The sequence below is a fragment of the Rhodnius prolixus genome, unplaced genomic scaffold (assembly GCF_049639745.1).
Source record: "Rhodnius prolixus isolate KJV_2025 unplaced genomic scaffold, Rpr scaffold_10, whole genome shotgun sequence".
Classification (NCBI taxonomy): Eukaryota; Metazoa; Arthropoda; class Insecta; order Hemiptera; family Reduviidae; genus Rhodnius; species Rhodnius prolixus.
In genome coordinates, this window is record NW_027411615.1 from 18,402,214 (window position 1) to 18,424,742 (window position 22,529).

Consider the following 22,529-nt stretch of genomic DNA (forward strand, 5'->3'; position numbering starts at 1 on the left):
TTTTTCACTTCCAGAATATTGTTAGAATATTCTAGAAGACTGAATAGCTGGCTGCTGACTGTCTGATCCGGATTATACGGAGATTTTGGGCAGCGAGAAATTAGACAGGCTAGCCAAATCAAAAGCCTAACTCCCCTCATCTTTTCCGAAGTAGCAGTATTGTTTGAAATATGTATGCCGGGTATTCGGGAATGGTGGGTAATATGGATGAGTTCTGTGGGTTGTCAACAGTCTAAATTGTTAATTTGTGAGCCGCAGATATATTTACCTGGTTGGTTTCCTCATTGGGCATTATAATTTAAAAGGGAAACTCTAGAAATGAAGCTCATGCTCATGGCAGAGGATGGTCACGTCCATCACACTAATTTTCACCCATCATCTCTTGGATTTTAAATAGTGTGAAAAGGCTAGGTTTATGAATAAGTTAACGATTGAGGAGTTAAGGCTTTTTTCCCTTAACGTTGTCGCTCAATTTGTTCGTACAGCTGTGATTCTTAGATGGCTATGACTGGAGCCAAATTTTCATTCTAGACCGGCTGTCCATCACCGGACAGTGAACTGTAAGAAGCTCCTAGGAAGAGAAAATCTAAGGGTCAGCAGCTGGATTCGAACCCGGTACCTCCACGTGGGAGTCCAGTAAGCTAACCTCATAGCTAATCCCTTCCCTTAGATCGGCTGTTGTTGCTATTTTCCTTTAGGGTCCAAAGGGGTCTTTGTTAATGTAGGGATTCGCTTCTCACTGACGAATAATAGATTCAATCTAATGCCATAAAAATCTGATGTGCCTCCTTTAATGTCAGTGCTTTCCTGTAGGATTTCCTGTAGAAGATTTTTATCTTTTAAGTGTGCAATGAGTGAATAGGTGAGCAATGATGACCTTGAGTTGGCCAGTAGGTTCGCCCAATGAATTGTCAGTACAGCTGTGATTCTTAGATGGCTAAGACTGGAGCCAAATTTTCATTCTACATCGGCTGTTTTTTTTATGATTTAAGGCGCGTCAACATCTAACGTTATTGGCGCCCGGAGCTTTTTTCAGTGCATTGCCGAACTAAAATAGTTGGGCGCATCAACTACCTTTTGCAGGATCTATGAGTCCTATGGTAATATTAAAATTACTGGTTTTAAATGTTATTTCATTGTTAAACTGGGATACCCGTAAAAACAAAAGATCCCTGAAGATTTTGCTAATTTAGTTTTCCATGCGGTAGACTTAAAGCTGTAAGACAGATATTTGGGGGGGAAAAATTAATTTTTAGATTTTTTTTTGCAGAGAAGAACTCAATTTTTCAAAAATGTTTCTCTTTTTCTCTGGTCTTTGACCTGTTGATGACTTTTGAAACATATAAAAACTTAGTTATTTCATGTTAAAATATTATTAACAGCTCACAATAAAATAAAAGTGCGTTTCGTAAAATACTACTCACAATGTACTTGCAGAGTTATTCTTTTGCTTACAGATGGTGGTACACTGTTAGAAGCTATGCAAAAATAAGAAGCCATGTCGCTTCTTCCAACTCTTGTTAAACTAAGAACTGATCCTTGGTAAACTAAAACTGAAAAACAAAGAAAGAAATAAGTTTTAAAAAATTTAATTGAATAAATGAATTTTAGATATATTATCCGTAAGCTTGGAGAGCAGTTATTCCCAGAGTAAGCAAGCATTTTCTTTGCGAAAAAGCTACCGTATTTGTGGGTAAAAAAGAATTATTATTATGATTATTTTTACTGATTTAGATGCTATTAAACAATTACAATAACCTATCTTAGTGCTGTAACTGTGAAATCACTATACATTTCTTTAAAATGTAAAAATTAAATTTAAATAAGGAATAAATATTCTTTATCTAGGCATTACTTATTTGCATTGATGCTGTTAGATTTTGTTTCACTAAAGCCGTAAGTGATAATTACTGTTTGAAAGAATGCAATCATTGTGTAAATCAATATTTAGCTCTTCTTATGATTTACTAGAAAGGACAATTAAAAAAGTAATTGTTTTCACACATGGAAGATGGAAAAGGTTCTTATTTCTGTTATGTAGGTGCTTTTGTGAAATAGGATAATAAGTCTAGTTGATAGTTAAGAATTTGAAGAGGAAAATCAGTGAAATTTGAGAAATCGCAGACATTCATGGCGAACTGAGACCGATAGAATAGTCATACATTTTGGGTACTTTTCAAAGTGATTTGCCATCAGTTTTATCAGTGATCTTAAATAGTTAAAAATTTTTGTTTTTTTTTTGTATTTACTGTTGTTTCAATTAATTTTAATTGATCGTGTTAACCAATAATTAAAACAATATCTGGCAATTAATCCATCCGGTGTTGAAATAAAAGATGGAGACTGAAGTATCTTTTCTCAAAAACTATGGTATCCTTTTTTTTTTTTATCGATAACTTTGTTGCTTGATGTCGACTTAGCTGTCAATTGATTTTAACGTCAACTCTACGAAATTATAGTAGAATTTTCTTTGGTTTCAAAGCATAAGGTATTATGCATTCAAATATATGCTAATTTGAATACTTCAAGACGCGATGATATTTAGTGGCTCGAACCGGCAAAGTGCAGCGTACGAGGGTCGTTTGAAAAGTCCGTGCAAAGTCAGAGAGATAGCACCACTGGCGCGTATCGAGGTTATGTTTAGTTAGTAGCATCTCTTGGAAGAACACACACCAAGTTTCAGCCAGATCGGTCTATTTCTTTGTGTTTGGCATTCGTTTGAATCGAGGAAGTCGAGTGATTTTCAAAAAATGGACGAAAAAGAATTTCGTGTGTTGATTAAACACTACTTTATGAAAGGCAAAACGCCTCAGAAGACTAAAGAGAAGCTTGGTAAACATTATGGTGACTCTGCACCTTCGATTAGAACAGTTTATAAGTGGTTTCAAAATTTTCGGAGTGGCCATATGGGCACAAGTGACGCTGAACGTTCTGGACGCCCTGTTGAGGTTACTACTTCAGAAATCATTGATAAAATCCATGATATGGTGATGGATGACAGAAGAGTGAAGGTGCGTGAGATTGCTAGTGCTGTGGGCATCTCGAATGAACGGGTACATAATATTTTGCATCAACATTTGGACATGACAAAGCTATCCGCAAGATGGGTGCCGCGATTGCTCACGCTTGACCAAAAACGAAATCGTGTGAAGTGTTGCAAGGACGGTTTGCAGCTATTCCAGAAGAATCCGCAGGACTTTAAGCGTCGTTTCGTCACTGTGGATGAAACATGGATACATCACTACACTCCTGAGACCAAAGAACAATCTAAACAATGGATTACCAAAAGGGAATCTGCGCCAAAAAAGGCGAAGACCATTCCTTCGGCCGGAAAGATTATGGCGATTGTCTTTTGGGATTCGCAAGGAATAATCCTCATCGACTATCTGGAAAAGGGTAAAACTATTACAGGTGCATATTATTCATCGTTATTGGACCGTTTGAAAACCGAGCTGCAAGAAAAACGCCCACGATTGGCCTACAAAAAAGTCCTTTTCCATCACGACAACGCACCAGCTCACACCTCAGCAGTTGTGGTCGCAAAATTAATGGAAATAGGGTTCCAACTCGTTTCGCATCCCCCCTATTCTCCAGACTTGGCTCCCTCGGACTACTATTTGTTCCCCAATATGAAGAAATGGCTGGCGGGAAAAAGATTTTATTCAAACGAGGAGGTGATTTCAGAAACGAATGGCTATTTTTCAGACTTGGACAAATCCTATTATTTGGAAGGGATCAACAAACTAGAGCAGCGTTGGACGAAGTGTATAAGCCTAACTATGTTGAAAAATAAAAAAGGTTTACCCCAAAAAATTAAGTAGTTTTTATTTTTGCACGGACTTTTCAAACGACCCTCGTATGTATGACTGACTGGGCATTATATTTGATTCTCATTCTCAACCAGAGCCCTAATTGATGCATATTATCAATTTTAGATAATGAATTTTGTAATTAGGTGTCTAATATAAAGTAGACTAAATAAATAATTGTTATCTTGAAATTTGGTACATAATTTTATATTGGAAGGTTCCCCCTGCAATATAAGTTTAAATCTTTATTAAATATTATTGGAGAATGCTGAAGAAGCAAAATAATGGACCCGTTTGTTATCTGAGTGGAACATTCGTGGGTTGGAAGAACCAGTGGTATATGAGAATGAATGCTAAACGCATCCGTTCACGACAACTGATCAATAAATTGGAAGAAAACCTAAAGGACAGTATTAATAATTGTTTATTTGTATTAACTTTAGTTTTTTACAAATGGAGTAAAGTCAGTAAAACTGCTTATAAAAACTAAAAATAAGAATGTAAATAAATTAATAGAAAAATGAAAGATAACTCATTCGTTTATAAGAACTAAAAATAAATAAATAAATAATTTCCTAACATAATTATAAGGTTTAAATAAGAAAAAGGCACTTCATCGCGAAACAAATGAAACGGAAGAAAAATAAACTCAAAATGAAAACTTAGAATTGAAAAAGTAAAACAAATTACGAAGACTTTAGAAGATCACTTATAGAGAGACATGGCGTGCAATAAGTAGTTGTTAAAAGTATTCAAAAAAACTAACAGAGTATTCATAGTTGTGTAAATATATCAATCTTGTATTATTCAAGGCAAGACTTTGTTCAACGATTCTGGCTCTGTATCACATAAAATACAGATCTCACTAGCCATAATCGTACTGTATCTACTACCAGAGATCGGGAACCTTAACAAATCTAAAAATAACCTGATTTGGCATAAAAAATATATTTTATTTTTAATTAGTTCAAAGTTGAAAGTAACTTTATGACCCATTTAGTGCACTCACAGCCCTGTAGATTGTACTGCACTGATAATTAAGGATATTATATCCAATCATATACAATGATTTCTCTTACTCAGTACCAACTCAGAAAGATTAGCCTGAACAGTCGGCAAATCCTGGTACAAATTGTCAGCACTAACTATTATTAAAAGCGACCTCGATTGTAAAGCCAAATTATAATTAATTGTCCTCCTTTTTATTCTGACAAAATTCAAAAACAGAACCTAGGCAATCTAGAATCGGTCATTTGTATTAACTTAACCTACCACTTAAGCATGGTACACGGATGGCTCCAAGATGGGAGAGGGTGTAGGAGCAGGAGTGTACGGGGTGAAGCCGAAATGTAGCTTTTCGGTTAGCCTAGGAAAGCTAGCTACAGTTTTTCAAGCTGAGCTAGCTGCAATTAGGTTCTGCACTACCGAGATTAAAGGGCGAGGAATTATTAATTCCAAGGTCGTAATTTTCTCGGATAGTCAGGCTGCTCTACGGGCAATTAGTTCCTACCAGGTCAACTCAAGGCTGGTCTGGGACTGTCTGGGTGCCCTGAAGGAAATTAGTGACCAAAATAAGGTCTTTCTGGTTTGGGTACCTGGTCATTCAGGATATAAAGGAAACGAAGTGGCAGATTTATTGGCCCGGGAAGGCTCTGCGGGACACTTCGTTGGCCCGGAGCCCTGTTTTGGGGTTTCGAAGTGTGTCAAGACTGCGGCCATTAATTTGTGGGTGCAGAGTAGGTCTCAGGAGTGGTGGCTCGCCACCACTGGACAGAGACAGGCGAAGGAGTTCATCAGAGGCTATTCGCCGAGGCTGACTGCAGAAGTAATCCGTCAAGGCCGGGGGGCTATAAGGATAATTGTAGGCTTATTAACTGGCCACTGCAGACTCAGGAAACACATGCATCGCATGGGCCTGGCAGATGACAGCCTTTGTAGGTTCTGCCAGGAAGAAGAGGAAACTGCACTGCACGTGTTGTGTCAGTGTGAGGGGCTTGTATGGCTAAGGATGTTACTTCTCGGGGAGGAAAAACCAAGGCCTGAGAGCTTTACCCAGGAGTCACTCTCCAGAATTAAGAGTCTAATTAAACGGACGGGTCTGGAGGGTGAGCTCTAAAGTCGGGGAGCCACAATAGATCCAAAGGGGTCGCAGTGGCGTAGGCCTTGAGGCCGCCCTAATTTAATCTTATCTTACCACTTAAGCATTAACCCAGTACAATGACACTTTTAACCATTCACATCCTCTTCACAATCGCACTAAATAATGAGGCGTATTCTTGGGCAAAGACAACATTGGCCTTCAAGGAACGCGTTTGGATCGCTTCAACCTGCTCAGTGTTAATACAAGCCTACATAATTCTCTAAAAACAAATTAAATATAATTCAATGTTAAATATGTTTCCAACTGAAAAGGAACTGTAAATGTAATATTGTAATTTGTAGTATGGAGAATAGAATGTAGTAATATCTTCATTTACCATTACTGACTAAGTCGCAATACTTTAGCTCATTACTTACTCCTACGAACACTATGGTATTCAGAGACAAACGTTTGCAATTTAATTATCTGGCAACCGTTTGACCACAAAACCCTTATGTTACGTACCAAGTGAAGCTACTATGTTTAACATGGAACTTGGTAACTGTGGGTTGTTCTTGTTAACATTGGCTCTTTTATGTGAAATAACATTGCACTCCTTACATGATACTAACCTGCCGTAATCTTCATTCTTATTTTAGTGAAACCATGTGTGTGAGTAATTTTAGAATTAATGTGTTAGATTATTTTTTGCGAAAGAAGTTCAGTTTCAATTTGGGAGTTTGGTTTTCTGTTCAGCTGTGTTCCAGAGAACTTCCTTGTGAGAAAATGTTATTCAACTTCTGCCGAATATGAATTGAAGAGTAAAATATATATTATAAATAAATATTTCAGTACGTGAACATAATATGTGTATGAACTGCCTAACATAAAAACGAAAACAAACATTCAGCTCAAATTGCTGTCGTTTATACTGATGATTTGGCCAAAATCAGTCTACTAGACTTTTAGATTTTAGACTACTAGTTTTTTTTTTACAGTTTCTAGCGATTTGCTTAACTTTTTCTTTAGAACAGTTTATATTCCGCTTCTACAAAATACTAAAAAAAATTATTTTAAAAAAACATGAAAAACATTCTAGAATTGGAAGTCGCAGAAAAATCAGTTAACCCGAAATGCGACTTTACACAGAGTAGATATCTTGAAGTATTTGAAATTTTCTGAAAAGGAAATCAATTTTCTTTAACTTGGTAAGATGGATGAGAGTCCAAAAGCGGTGATTGTTACAATAAATGTGTGTGCTACGAAGGATAAACTCAAAGACACAACGAAGTCTTGGTGATAATTTGCACTATAAATTTTAAGTTTTATGTCTATTGTAAACAACTATAAAGCTGACCCAAGTTATTGCAGTATCTTGCTGTTACTTTTTTTTTTTAATTTAAATTATAAATTATAAAATAAACAATTTGGTCTTAGTAAGACTTCAAAGAAATATGGTGGGTCGAGTAGCAAAAGGTTGAGAAACCCCAGTCCATAATAACCAGATTCGACTGAGTCCTCCACTTAAAACACACAGCATGCAAAAAGTAAGATAAAACTATAAACAGAGAGGGTCTAACATTTCCTGCGACTGTATAATTTAAATTAAATAAGTAACTTCTGATCTCCATTTCTGTCTGGCTTTTTAATATTTCTTTACAATCTACTTGACTATTTCACTGAACTTTAGAAATACAAATATAAATAATTCAGATTGTACGAATTGCTGTATTTATACAAATACTTTAAATCGGAAAATTGCAACATTAGATATAATTTGGGTATAATATTATTACGTTGCTGCCTCAACCAATAATCAATTGTACCCATCTCGTTCACTGATTTCTTCAACTTTAACATAAGTATCAATTCAGTAATGGAAAATATTAAGAATGGCCTACTTAATAAATACAAGCTTTTAGCCATAAAAAGTCAGCATCACATACTTTATAAAACGTTAGTCCTCCAACCCAATTTAGAATATTTGTAGCAACTTGGACACTCGCTCCATTGGGTGGATAATTAAAGATAGGGGAGAATCGCTATATCTCAATAAATACGTATTCAACAAGGAAATCAAGTTATTTTCTCTGTGTAATTTAGAAAACAGAGAAGAAAGTGTATTTCATTTTATAGCGGTATGCCCAATATTAAGAGAGTTTAAGTCCGTATATTTTAAGAAAGACTGTTTAAATGAGCTGGAGTTTATGGACTATTTAAATGGCAAGCGTTGGAAAAGCTTGGTGACCTATTGTAAAGCGGCATGGGCATATAGAATTATTAAACTGTTTTATCTATTATTAAGTGTATCTTTACCACTTAAATGTGTCTGTATCCCTATTCCGTAAATAAGTGAAATATTAAGTGGCCTTAATTTTGATTATGTTTTATTATATAATGTCGTTTACTGTATTTAAGAATATTTTGTTTTCTATATTTTATTTTTTGCTTCTGCCTGCGGTGAGATTATTGTGCCTTATTTGTTTTATCTTTGTTTCTTTTGTTGTTTCTGTTTTTCTTTGTTTTGTTGTATTTATTTAATTGTTCATTATAAGCTTGATCTTGTAAAAGGGTAAAAATAAGTAGGGACAACCCTCAGACGGTTCTTCAACCATGAGTATTTGTCTGTTGCGAATTAAAAAAAAAATGTAATTCTGTAAAAGTTCTAATAAAGGCACTTTATTATTATTATTAATCAATTGTACCCAGTTGAAAGTATGTGTCTTTCATGATCTTACGATGGCTGAAAATTGAATGCCAAATATTATATTTGGATCATGGTAGCAAGAAAATTCAGGGTGTTCAGCATAAAACTGCGGTAACTTCGGGAGGCGATTCTGGGCATCATTTGCAACAAAAAATTCCATATAAACTATGGCTCGATTCGGCTCCGTTTTATAGATATTTTTAATTTTATGTTTTTTCAAGGAACTACTACTTTTTAGCAAACAGTTGTCTATATTTCTCAAACTATTGTAGCTGCAGCAATTTCAATTAGCTCATTAGAAAGAAGGTTAAATTTCCTTTCTTTCGAAATTCGTACCTAACACTCATTTAACATCATATTCATTTTTCTTCTTTTTATTTTATTTTATTATTTATAATGTAAATTTTATATTTTTGAATATAGTTCTTAAATAAATTAATTATTAAATTACACGTTTGCAAAAAATGGTACTGGATTAGATGATTCTGATCAGTTATATTCTTATGGTAGGTGAATTCCTTTCATAATGCCGACGCTGTTTTAAGGCCTACTTTTTTGAAATTAATCACAGATTTCTGCATCAATTTTGAACATAATCCTTATGCATTGTATACCGTTCGAAAGGTGATCGTATGTAGATGTTTTTCCTGAATAGTGCACGGTTTTTTCATATAAAATGTTTTTGAGAAAAATGAAGTCAAAGTTTTTGGAAAAAATTAGAAACTTGCTATTTCTTATGTTTGGGCCACAATTTGAAATTCTTAATTTTATTATTTTGGAATACAAATTAGCTTATTTAAAAGGAAATTTAACCTTCTTTCTAATGAGCTAATTGAAATTGCTGCAGCTACAATAGTTTGAGAAATTTAAAAAAATAGAAACTTGCTATTTCTTATGTTTGGGCCACAATTTGAAATTCTTAATTTTATTATTTTGGAATACAAATTAGCTTATTTAAAAGGAAATTTAACCTTCTTTCTAATGAGCTAATTGAAATTGCTGCAGCTACAATAGTTTGAGAAATTTAAAAAAATAGAAACTTGCTATTTCTTATGTTTGGGCCACAATTTGAAATTCTTAATTTTATTATTTTGGAATACAAATTAGCTTATTTAAAAGGAAATTTAACCTTCTTTCTAATGAGCTAATTGAAATTGCTGCAGCTACAATAGTTTGAGAAATTTAGACTGTTTGCTGTTTAACTGTTTGCTAAAAAGTATTAGTTCCTTGAAAAAACATAAAATTAAAAATATCTATAAAACGGAGCCGAATCGAGCCATAGTTTATATGGAATTTTTTGTTGCAAATGATGCCCAGAATCGCCTCCCGAAGTTACCGTAGTCTTATGCTGAACACCCTGTATGTAAAACATCTTTCGTTAAAAACAAATATGTAACAGAAAAATGAGGCGCTCGCCTCATAAGCAGATAACCAAATTTAATGATCAAAAGAAAAGCCTATAGCAGGGCATTTATTAATCGTTTACTTTAGAAATTAGAAAACCTTACATAACCTTATTACACATTGAGGCCGAAAACATGGAGAAGTATAGAAGCAAAAATGAATCTATCTTTTGCTCTAGAAATTTTAACAGATGTTTTATTTGAAAAGATCAGTTGGGCGGAGCCACGCGTGTTAAAATTGGTTTAATTTGTAATTAACCAATAAACAAAACTTTATTACCCCTTATACTTTACTAGTTTATTTTCCCGGTAGCGTATTCATAACCGAATCAAAGTTGGTTCTCATTACTAAATAAATGGATCATTATGACTTGTTGCTAAGTTACACTAAAGCAGCAATACATAATGGTGCAAACCAGGGTTCAACCATAACTAACATGTTGAACATGGGGTACAGTTAATTGGAAACTTTCATATCAGGTCTAGAAACAACAAATCCAGGTCTGCTAATTAATTACATTCAAAAATAATATATACTCGTATATAGGGACATTAAAAGACTAATTCATACCTCTTCGTTTTTCAAATTTTGCGAGAGATTCTCTTTTCGAACTACAATTCTTCCAAGTTTTTATTAGCAAATTTACGTATTTGAAAACAGAAATTGTTATGAAGACAATAGGGAAGGGATTAGCTATGAGGTTAGCATACTGGACTCCCACGCGGAGGTCCCGGGTTCGAATCCAGCAGCTAGCCCTTAGATTTTCTCTTCCTAGGAGCTTCTTACAGCTCACTGTCCGGTGATGGACAGTGTTGTCTGTAACGAGAGAACACTGTCCGGAGGCCGGCAGTGCACTGGAAAAAGCTCCGGGCGCTAATAACCTCAGCTGTTGATGCGCCAAAAAAAAAAAAAAAAAAAAAAAAAATATACTTACTGTCTACACACTAGTAAAAGATCAATAAATTTGTCTAATACCTTATAAAAGAAAATTTTAAACAGATAATGTCCTTTTTTCACCATAATTGCGTTAAAATTGTGAGGTTTTTTTAAGTGAGTGTATTTTAGTTATGCTAACATAGATAGATGTTCATATAGATAAACTAAAATGAGTGAATGATGAATAAATTATAGTCTTTATTTTGTAAGTTATTTGTTCTGGTTAACATTAAAAGTAACATAGCATTGGATGAGAAGGACTCAATTTAACCCTCCATCGGGCGCATTTAATCTGTGAGATGAAGAGGGCATTTTCTTATTGATAGCAACTCAGGTATTTCTTAGAATGAGCGATGGCCCTCAGTAGCTTCCATTTTTACCTTCTTCTAACCAAACGGCCTGTCAGTGTTTTACTCTGAGTTATGTGGTGTTACTTAGCGTCCGCGTAATCTGTCTCAGATTAGTAGCGCCCGATGGTCTTATTCTTTGGGTATTGAAATTTTTCAAGTTTTCTTATCAAAAACTGTTACAAAGTACATATTATCATTTAAAAGACAGTTTTCTACTTAGTGACTATTTTTGCAATGAGTATCTTTTATTGAATAATATTGAATAGAAGAAAGAGAAGGGGATTCGGACACTAAACAAACTTTTTTTTTAAAAATTTTTAGAAGATCATGATGGGGATGATTTTGAGTGCGTATGTACAGATAAAGTAACCAAATTGTCGGATAAAAAAACCTACTTCTAGTGTTAGACGATGGAGCCATATTTTATGGCGTTTCCCTGGTATAGTTGGTGACAACGTCGACAGAAATGGTTCGGAGATGGTTCATGGACATTCTTTCGCTCTTCTGAAAATAGGCGGGCATCAATGCGTAAAACATTTCTTGGATAATGCTAATAAACCATCTCACAGATTCATTCATAAATGTGCACCTCAAAATTAGGGATGACTGATTTCTCTATTCACATTAATGTTCTGTTCCACTTTACGAGTTTTTATTTAAAAAAAAAAAACAAAACTTTAAACTGAAATTTTCCATCCGTTTCCAAAACATTTTTGATGAAATTAACAGCTATTGGCTCATTAATCTCACAGATTAGTTGCGCCCTATGATGTTACTAACATATTGCGCCCGATGGAGGGTTAATTATAGTTATTTTATTATTATTTGTATTTATACATGTAAATTGAAATAAATAATTTAATCATCATTATTATTCTAGAAAATTTTCTTTTGGATATTTAGTACCACGAAAACAACGATTGGCCACCGCGCTCGAATCATCAGATAGGTTGGCAGCTCTTTGCCCAAGTGTGTAACCTCTCTTTTTTACACGTTGCAGTCGGCTTTTAAATTAGCAAGACGTCTTGTAGCTAAGCAGGCCATATTTTATAGCTACCTCTTGGTGGAGTATAACCTCTATACCAAGTAGTACCCACTCACTTCATCATGATGGAAGAAAGCGCTGGACACCCCGAAAGAACCTCATTCTTATTTTTATAGGTTTTTTTAATTTAATTATTTAAGACTTGTCAAACTTTTGACGTCATTAGCACCTAGAGTATTTTTATTTCACTTGGTGGCCTCCAGACTTGTTCTCTTGTGACAAACACAACTAACACTGTCCATCACCGTACAGTGAGCTGTAAGAAGCTCCTGGGAAGAGAAAATCTAAAGCCGAGCAGTTAGATTCGAACCCGAAATCTCCACAAGGGAATCCAATAGGCTGACCACATAGCTAATCCCTTCCTTTTATGTTATATCATTAAGGTTATAATACTTATTTGGTATAGAAAGTAAATACATCGATATGTCATCGTAAATTTTTTAATAATTATTATCTTTTTTCTTTCAAATTGCGGTACTTAAATTAGATATGAAAGTAACATTTGTTTTCGTTTATTTTTTTTTATATTTATTTAATATTAATTGGTGTTAAACAATGATTGAGAATATAAATAAAAGCTGTTCAATAATTCATATTTACAAGGAAATTGACACTTGACAGCAGCTATGTACATATTCACTTAACATTGATTTACAATGAAAAATTTTCTGACATTTTACAACACGTTTATCTCATAACTTACCCATATTGACACATTTAACCTATATTGCCTAATTGCAAAAACAATATCATAAAATGACATTTAATATCGCTCACATTAGTTAACTAAGGTGTTTTTGGTTTTTGTTACTTGTTTTTACTTCTGCTTTCAGCATTTTATTTTATATAAAATTAATTATTAACTTTATTTAACCAAAATTTGTTACATTTATCACAATAATTCTTATAAATTTTCGCTTGAGCACAATAAAACGTAATATAATCCGCTATAAACTTGTTTTAATATTTAGTGGTACCATGTAGAGTTATATTATTACTTAGAGGGTACCTTTTAATTTCAAAAATTTGACAAGTTGCCATACTAAATTTCTTTTAGCCAAGTAGGGTTATAAACTATCAGCGATTGGTTATATTCAAAAGTGAGGTAACATTAAGCAGCTCAATGTAAAGGATTAAACTTTCCTGGAACGTTAAAGTGAAATCAAAATGGAAAACATGGTTCACTCTGCAAGTGGATATTAATTCAATTTTATGGTAAGAGACTTAAATTAATCTAGGTAATATTATTACTAGCTGTGTAGAGAATCAGTCGAGAGTACAGTAGGCGTTTCATTAGTAATTTGCTACCAATCTCCATTTCCCTACGACGTAAAATGGTGCTTATCAAGATGTACTTAAAGCTACTACGTTTGACACTACAATGACATCAATTCAATTAAGTGAAACATTGAGGAGGAATGTGAACAGCCGTCTCTTACTAAACGCTTCAGATTTTAATTTCATTATTCATAAAACTTTTTAAATCGTCGAATTCACAGCGCAAATAACTTTTTTTTTCTTTTTTTCCTGTGTGTTAAATGCTGCATTCTTGCCAATAGTACTGATGAGTATTTTTTTAATATCTGAATTCCAATTGTTATGAAAACTTTACTGAATAATGTGGGTTACGACAAGATATTAAATTTCCAATGTCGCTTGTTTTTTTGGTCGAAAAAAAAAGCTTCAAGCTTATATTAGAAACCAAATTTTTATTTAATAGTTCATGAATTATGCTGACCATTATGCAAAACAATATTTTTTTTTTCCGATAGAACTTTTAAAGTTATCGCCATTTAAAAGGAAACTGGATGGGTTTATAGTTAACTAGAACATTAATGTATAAATGTATATTTATGAAAAAATAAATGCAATCATAAATTGACATTTAATATCAAACTGAAGTGACTTCTTTTATTTTTTGCTTCTGCTTTCCGCATTTTATTTTAGATTAAACTAGTCATTAACTTTAAGAAATAATCGCTCCTTTTAAAAATAGTATCCAACACATTTACAAAGGGCATTCGTTAGTTTTTAACTAATTCTTAAATAAAATATTTATATGTATTCGAGGTGTGGCTATTAAATATCGAGACTATTGCTGTAAAACATTTTATTTTAAATTTATACATATTTAGTTATTATCACCTTCAATATACACCTCTCCCCTATCACTACAACGCTCCATGCGGATTTACCATTGTTCGAAACAGTGCTAGAAGTCTTTTTCTGTGAGCTCCTGCATGGTGCGTGACGCTTTTTCTTTCACAGCTTCAACGGACTGAAACGTGTTCCTTTTATTGAACTGTGGTACTGTGACATAGTTAATGTTATTTACGAAGTGTGGCTATTGAATAACGAGACTGATGCTGCTACAGAAGAACTATGCATGCGCCAAATCCTAACGACCGACAGCTGTGCAGCGCAAGCCTTCTCTTTCGATTGCAGCGTCTCACGAATTTGTAGAGAAATCTGTCTGACCGGAACCGTCGTTTGGGTAAGAGGTGTTAGTTTCGTTTTGCCGAAAACATGATACTACACATGTAGCAGAGCAACGAATTGTCGAGAAATTTCACATGAAACTGGATAAAAACCGCTACTGAAACTTATCTTTTATTAAAAGAAGTTTATGGCGATGAATGTATATCACGTGCGCAAGTTTTTGAGTGGTTCAAGCGTTTCCAAGATGGCCGAGAAGACGTCGGAGATGATGACCACCTGGGTCGCCCTTCTACGTCCAAAACGGATGAAAATATCGATAATAATTAATCAACATTACTACCTTTAAGTGCTTGCTCAACTCCGTGAAAGAGTAAGGAAAAAACGACACGATTTGTGGAAGAAAAAGTCACGGCGTTCTCCATCAAGACACGATGGCCGGCTCACACTGCATTGTCTGTCAAGACGTTTCTAGTCAAGTACAACAACATCCCAGTTTTAGGCCATCCGCCTTATTCGCCTGACCTGGCCACATGTGACTTTTATCTGTTCCCTAAAGTCAAAGACTTCCAGCACTGTTTCGAACAATGGTAAATTCGCATGGAGCGTTGTAGGGTTAGTGGAGGGGTGTATATTGTAGGTGATAATAACTAAATATGTATAAATTTAAAATAAAATGTTTTACAGCATCAGTCTCGTTATTTAATAGTCACACCTCGTATTTGAAGTCAAATGCTCTTCAATAGACTGATTAATTACCTCTGAAGATAAATGTAAGTCCGAAAAAATGTTTTTGTCAGAGTGTGATCATCCTTTAAGACTGTTCTAAAAACGTATGTTCGCCTCTCTAAGGCAAGTAGCAATTATAGTCGATCATTAGGCGAAATAGCTTCTTTTAAACACTGTATCTTTTATTGTATTTTTTTCCTCTCCAAATGAGTTGAAGAAGACATTCTGGCTAGGTTTTTATGAAACTCATTGAATTCATACACAGACAATTAAATCACTGACATGAAGTACGGCTTTCACATGTTCCTCATCTTTAGACATCTTTTTTTTTTAACAACTTACTTTGCGGTGCGCCTACGTTTCCATTTGATTGATCTTTTCTGAAAATATGCTATCATCATATTATCGTGCTCGAAATTCATTTTATTACAATTTTTGTATTAATACACCCGACCGCATTTTTTTGCATGAGCAAAGAAAACTGCACAAATTTCGGAGGGAGAGAGGAGAATTAGAGAGAAATAAGTTTAGAAAACGGTTTCACTTTATCAGCCTATAATTTACCTTCTTTTTAAATTTACGAACCTACAGAACTGTTTTGTATTAGAGCTGTTTAAAGTAGTGCAGAAGAAATGTTAAAAAGTATATATATATATATGAGTGTGGGTGTGTATGTACGTTAAGTCTATGGAGGAATAAGAGCTGATATATATATATATATATATATATATATATATATATATGTATATAGGAGATACTGAGAAGGGGAGTGAAGACTCCCATTAAAAGTGGGAGCGCAGAGAACGCTTGTTACTCTAGTATAGCAGTATAGTGTAAAAGTGAAACCGTTGGCCGAATCACTTAACATTAAAATGTAACGAAAAGTGGAAAGCTGGACTCTTCGGGTTGGTAGAAACATTTAGAACGGTCTTAAATTTTATCTTTTTCTCATACTCTAATTCTTTTTCCACTACAAACATACACTACAAAACCTTTAAGTCTAAATATAACCTTCTCCAAAGAGATATAATAGTTTATACGAGAATTAATACTGTACAAAATATTTATAAACAATGATTCATTTTATAGATCAATGACTGATAAAAAATAATAGCTATCACTTGGTATATAATTAAACAATTATCCTGTAAACCAGCACAACAATCATTAAGGAACAAATACAGGTCTAATAAACGTAATGACTAGGCCATTTATAGGTTGTACTTAACTATTTTAAATGTATAGCATTAGTCCTTAAATACTTCACTTAAGTATAGGTTGAGTTTTCTTCTGAATGGCAAGTTAAAATTAAAAGGGGATGTTTCATACCATTAAAAAGAGGAGGGGTAGAGAGAGGGAAAAAACTAAGTAATTAGTAACTTAATAATAAAACCAATAAACGTGAAGCCATGCCTATTTTATCAGGTGGTTTTTATACTGATCAACTAAAGGATATTGTGGTTGATGGCTAGTTTACTTTCTGTTTCTATTTTAATGGGTTTTTACATAAATACGAGCCATTTCATTTTTACATCGTCCAATGGGTTCGTCTAATATGATATAAGGTCCATCTCTTGCATCCAACGGTGTCTTGTATCAAGCATTCAATCTCTTTAACGTGGTAACAATTAACATCCACAGCTGCCAATTGATTGATGCTAAAGATCTGGGGGTGTTATTTTCGCCCTTTGATCAGCTTGCTTCTTCTTATATCAAGAAGCACTTCAAGAAAAGCATTACCACTCTTTCCCAAAATAAAATATCTCTTACTGGGTAGCATACGCTATTAACTTTTTGGTTCTAAATTTTATTTCCTGGGCATTTCTGTAATCTCAACTGATAACTTTCAGTTGGTCTTCAACTGGCACGCAATTTGGTGTATCGATTACCCAAAGCTGTTAACTTATACTTCGATGGGTTAATATTATACATGTGTTGTACATGTCCAGAGAATTGACAGCATCAGAGGCTGCAAAGAGTAATGATCATACGAGAGTAGAAGAAATAAGACTTGGTATGCTTGTTGATATGAAGTTCACAATTCAGATTACCAAGTATAATACAGTATGCTAGGTAGTATTTTTTATTTAGTTTGTATTTTCTAAGTGGCAGGGTCCTTAATTGTCTCTACTTTATTGAAGGCCATCTTGTGAAGACACAAGAATTAAATTTTTTGTGCAGTCTGGATACAATACTGTTTTCAAGATAGCGTGGAGTTAGGCGAAAGGGCGATTCTAATTAATATCAAAAAAATTAAATTTAAAAAAAAAACTGGAATTTGACAAATCTTACAAAAACTCTGATTTCAAAATTAACGATGCATTTTACCGATGAAAGCCCTGCATTTTAATAAGAACTAGGAAAAATAAGAATGAATTTTGTTTGATATTATCCTAAAATCTCACTTGCAATTTTTTCCTAATCCAAACCTTTTGAAGAATAAGTTTCTTCAAATATCCAATGTACTTGTGTTGAATGATTTATACAAAGATATAAGTATATGTATTTAATCCGTTTCAATCGGGCTACAAAAAGGTTTCATCGTGAAAAAACTCCTCGCTGAAAGTAACGGATGATATTCTCCAAGTACGAGGGTCGTTTGAAAAGTCCGTGCAAAGTCAGAGAGATAGCACTACTGGCGCGTATCGAGGTTATGTTTAGTTAGTAGCATCTCTTGGAAGGACACACACCAAGTTTCAGCCAGATCGGTCTATTTCTTTGTGTTTGGCATTCGTTTGAATCGAGGAAGTCGAGTGATTTTCAAAAAAAGGACGAAAAAGAATTTCGTGTGTTGATTAAACACTACTTTATGAAAGGCAAAACGTCTCAGGAGACTAAAGAGAAGCTTGATAAACATTATGGTGACTCTGCACCTTCGATTAGAACAGTTTATAAGTGGTTTCAAAATTTTCGGAGTGGCCATATGGGCACAAGTGACTCTGAACGTTCTGGACGCCCTGTTGAGGTTACTACTCCAGAAATCATTGATAAAATCCATGATATGGTGATGGATGACAGAAGAGTGAAGGTGCGTGAGATTGCTAGTGCTGTGGGCATCTCGAATGAACGGGTACATAATATTTTGCATCAACATTTGGACATGACAAAGCTATCCGCAAGATGGGTGCCGCGATTGCTCACGCTTGACCAGAAAACGAAATCGTGTGAAGTGTTGCAAGGACGGTTTGCAGCTGTTCCAGAAGAATCCGCAGGACTTTAAGCGTCGTTTCGCCACTGTGGATGAAACATGGATACATCATTACACTCCTGAGACCAAAGAACAATCTAAACAATGGGTTACCAAGGGGGAATCTGCGCCAAAAAAGGCGAAGACCGTTCCTTCGGCTGGAAAGATTATGGCGACTGTCTTTTGGGATTCGCAAGGAATAATCCTCATCGACTATCTGGAAAAGGGTAAAACTATTACAGGTGCATATTATTCATCGTTATTGGACCGTTTGAAAACCGAGCTGCAAGAAAAACGCCCACGATTGGCCCACAAAAAAGTCCTTTTCCATCACGACAACGCACCAGCTCACACCTCAGCAGTTGTGGTCGCAAAATTAATGGAAATAGGGTTCCAACTCGTTTCACATCCCCCCCCTATTCTCCAGACTTGGCTCCCTCGGACTACTATTTGTTCCCCAATATGAAGAAATGGCTGGCGGGAAAAAGATTTTATTCAAACGAGGAGGTGATTGCAGAAACGAATGGCTATTTTTCAGACTTGGACAAATCCTATTATTCGGAAGGGATTAACAAACTAGAGCAGCGTTGGACGAAGTGTATAAGCCTAAAAGGAGACTATGTTGAAAAATAAAAAAGGTTTACCCCAAAAAATTAAGTAGTTTTTATTTTTGCACGGACTTTTCAAACGACCCTCGTATTTCTTAGAAAAAAAAAAAATGGTCAATCCGGGTGGAGTGTGAAGGGGCATTCATGGAACAGGTAGAGGTGTTTAGGTACCTTAGGTCTTGTTTAGCCGGGATGGTAGAATTGATAAAGAGTTGGGATAAGCATGCAAGCCGGGTTACTGCTGCCGAAATGAGATCTCTCCGCCGGATCGAAGGGAAAGCTAAGCGTAATAAAATTAGAAATGAAACAATAAGGAGCAGCTTAGAGGTACAACCCTTCGTAACCAAGTTAGAGAATCGGCAGTTTTGGGGTGGTTTGGCAACGTCTGCTGGAGAAGTGGAGAGGAGAAGATTAGGTGCTTGATGGAGGCCAAATCAGAAGGCCGTAGGCTAAGAGGCAGACCAAGATTGGGCTATTTGGATTACACAGGGCGATTGGCGCAAAAGCGAGCTCAGACTAGGCCTTTTATCCCAAAATTGGCAAACAACAGGGAAGAGTACATCCGTTGGTTAAAGGCCTAAGTTATCTGAAGCTCGACGCTGAAAGGCATAAGAGCATTAGACAAAGAAGAAGAAGAAAAAAAATGTTAATAATAAAGTATGGGCTTCCACCTCCCGGCCGCGACATCTAATTGGTAGTTGGACGATAAGCCTTGCCTGAAAAAAATAGGCAATTACTTCACTTTTTACTTTAAATTGTAAATTGTTTAAGTAGTTAATGAAGTAACAATTTTGGTTTTATCTCGACTTCGATAAGGCGTTTGAATTTGTTAATCATAATGGTAAGGCTGAAAGATCTTGGTTTCATTTTAAGTAGATTAAACGGGTTTAAATCCTTCTTTGAAAGTGGACAGCTGCAAGTGGTTGTTGATGATACTAATTCCAGTTGGCAGAACTTAGAGGAGAAGTTCCCGAAGAATCAGTGCTTAACCCTCTTTTATTTTATATTTAAAACGAGGTAAGAAACACATATAGGTTAAATAGAAAATACTATGTAAACCTACCATTACACAAAATTATTAAAATGGCTAATGACAAGTTTTATCACATAAGATTGAATAAAAGTCAAATTATGACTTTGTGTTAATTAAATTAAGTTTTTGTTTTTTATTGAAATAATTTTCAGATTAATGCACATGCGATGTTATTTCTGACAAATACATTTAAACTTTGTTGACACGGAAGATGGATCTCGGGTTGGTCCGAAACATATGGGAAATAAAGGTTTTTTACTGTAATTTATCATTTGTCAGAATACTATTTCTTTTAATCTGGGGCTGGATTTGGTGTAATGTCTACAATAAGAAAGTGGAAATAGTTCAAGTCCTGCGAGTACCTATTTTTTTTATTTAATTGATAAAATATTAATACGTATTAAAGTTTAAAGATTTCAACTCCTATCTAAGACACCTGATTGGATAATTAGATGTTAAGTCCCAGCAAAAATAGATGATTAATAATTGTTCTTATAATTATTGAATAAATACTCTTTTGTCTGCCTCTGGTGTAATTTGATAATCGAAAAACGAAACCCAGTCTTAACTACAAAGGAAAACTCTTCAAGAGTTTGTATTTAAATATTATTTCCAATGTGGAGAACACCTTTGTCGAAGAGGGGGAACAAGTAGAACGGAGGTAGATACGTCAAGTTGAAGATTGAGTTACCCAACTTGTTCTGTTTACATAATGGCAAAGACGAGAATGTAATTAAGAAACTTCTAAAAATGTAAGGTTAATGAATGTATTTTTTTTTTCTTTTAAACTTTAGCTTGATGTTCTAATTAATGATTTACAAAGAAGCGATGTAGTTGTTGAAATGGAGACTAACAAATTCTTGTTCAGAAAAAAAAATTCAGAAAACTATATTTGCTAACAGTAGTTTGTTATTTTATTTATTTCAAACGATTTTCGCTAAAAAAATTTATTTTGAATTTCTGGAGATTCAAATATTTTGTCTTGGAGAACTCATTAGTAATTACTTTGTTTTACAGCAGCAATAAGTAATAAACATTCCAAGAACATTCTTTATAAATGAAAGATTTGAACTATAAAAACAACCTTATTAAATATATTTTGATGTCCCCTACAAATCAATGTAATGTTAAGAAGCTCTATGTGTTAAATTTAAAAATGTGTAACTACTAAACACCACTTTTTTTCCCCGGCAAGTTGTCAAAATATTATTTTTGATAAAAACTCTTATTTTGAAATTTTGGCAGATCTCATTACTTTCACTCACTGGTATTAAATAATAGTTATTTATTTAACAAGAGTGGAAAGTAGTACTTTTCCTCACACGAGGCAGGGTTTGCACGCATGAGCAAGCGAAGCGAGGCGAGTGCAAGTGCAAATTGCCGAGTGTGAGGAAAATACTTTACACTCGAGTTAAATATTATATTTTTTCTGCAACCATTAGGGTTATTAACTAAAAAAAAAACTAAACAGGAATCACTAGAATCCATTTTAAATTTCTATAAGGTAACACTATAACCTTTTTAACTGTTATAATTAAAAATATCTAATTATTTATTAAAATATTATTTTTATTTCTATATTCCTTTCAATTTTTATTTTATTTTTTTAATATTCGTTTTTTAATTATTTAGATAAAATAAATTTAAATAAGCTTATTAAAGTTTTACAGAAAATATTTAATAACAAAACGTCTTATATCAAGGAAGCACAATAAAGTTTTTCCACTCACTAGTGAGAAAAGTGACACTAATGGGAATTTTTCCCCAATAGTGAGGTAAAGTTGGGCATTACACAGCTGATTTTAATTGAGTAATGAGAACATTCCTACATGATTGCAGAAAAAATACATATATACAAATTAAAACCCACTTTCATTGATTCCTAAAGCTACTTTTTTTTAGATCATGGTCTATTTAATGAAGTGAAGTACTCGTACTCGTATTTTATTTTAACGTGTGGACAATATATTAAAAAATGTTAAATACCTTCCCTTCCTTGTGTTCTGATTGGTAAATAATCTTCTCTTCTCCAAGATATAACAGGCCTTGGACGACCTTCAGCTTTGCATATCAAAAGGACATCATCTCCTTCAGCCACAGTTAACCAGGATGGAGTACTATCGCTATCAACTATATTTGGAGGAACTAAGCACAAAGTATATTTTAAAAATTGATGTGTACATACAATTTTTTTTATTGATACTG

At 34.2% G+C, this 22,529-nt stretch overlaps 1 protein-coding gene across 4 annotated transcripts in view; it reads right to left on the reverse strand.

Annotated features, from left to right (window-relative positions):
• Window positions 1-22,529, reverse strand: part of LOC141457336 (lachesin-like) — an 83,106-nt gene that overhangs the window by 10,259 nt on the left and 50,318 nt on the right. For all 4 annotated transcript variants that reach the window (XM_074134180.1, XM_074134182.1, XM_074134181.1 and 1 more), the window contains 2 exons: window positions 22,311-22,469; window positions 1,425-1,553 (listed from right to left, as the gene is read on the reverse strand). In XM_074134180.1, the coding sequence (XP_073990281.1) occupies window positions 1,425-1,553; window positions 22,311-22,469 (288 nt within the window). The remainder of the gene's footprint in view (window positions 1-1,424; window positions 1,554-22,310; window positions 22,470-22,529) is intronic.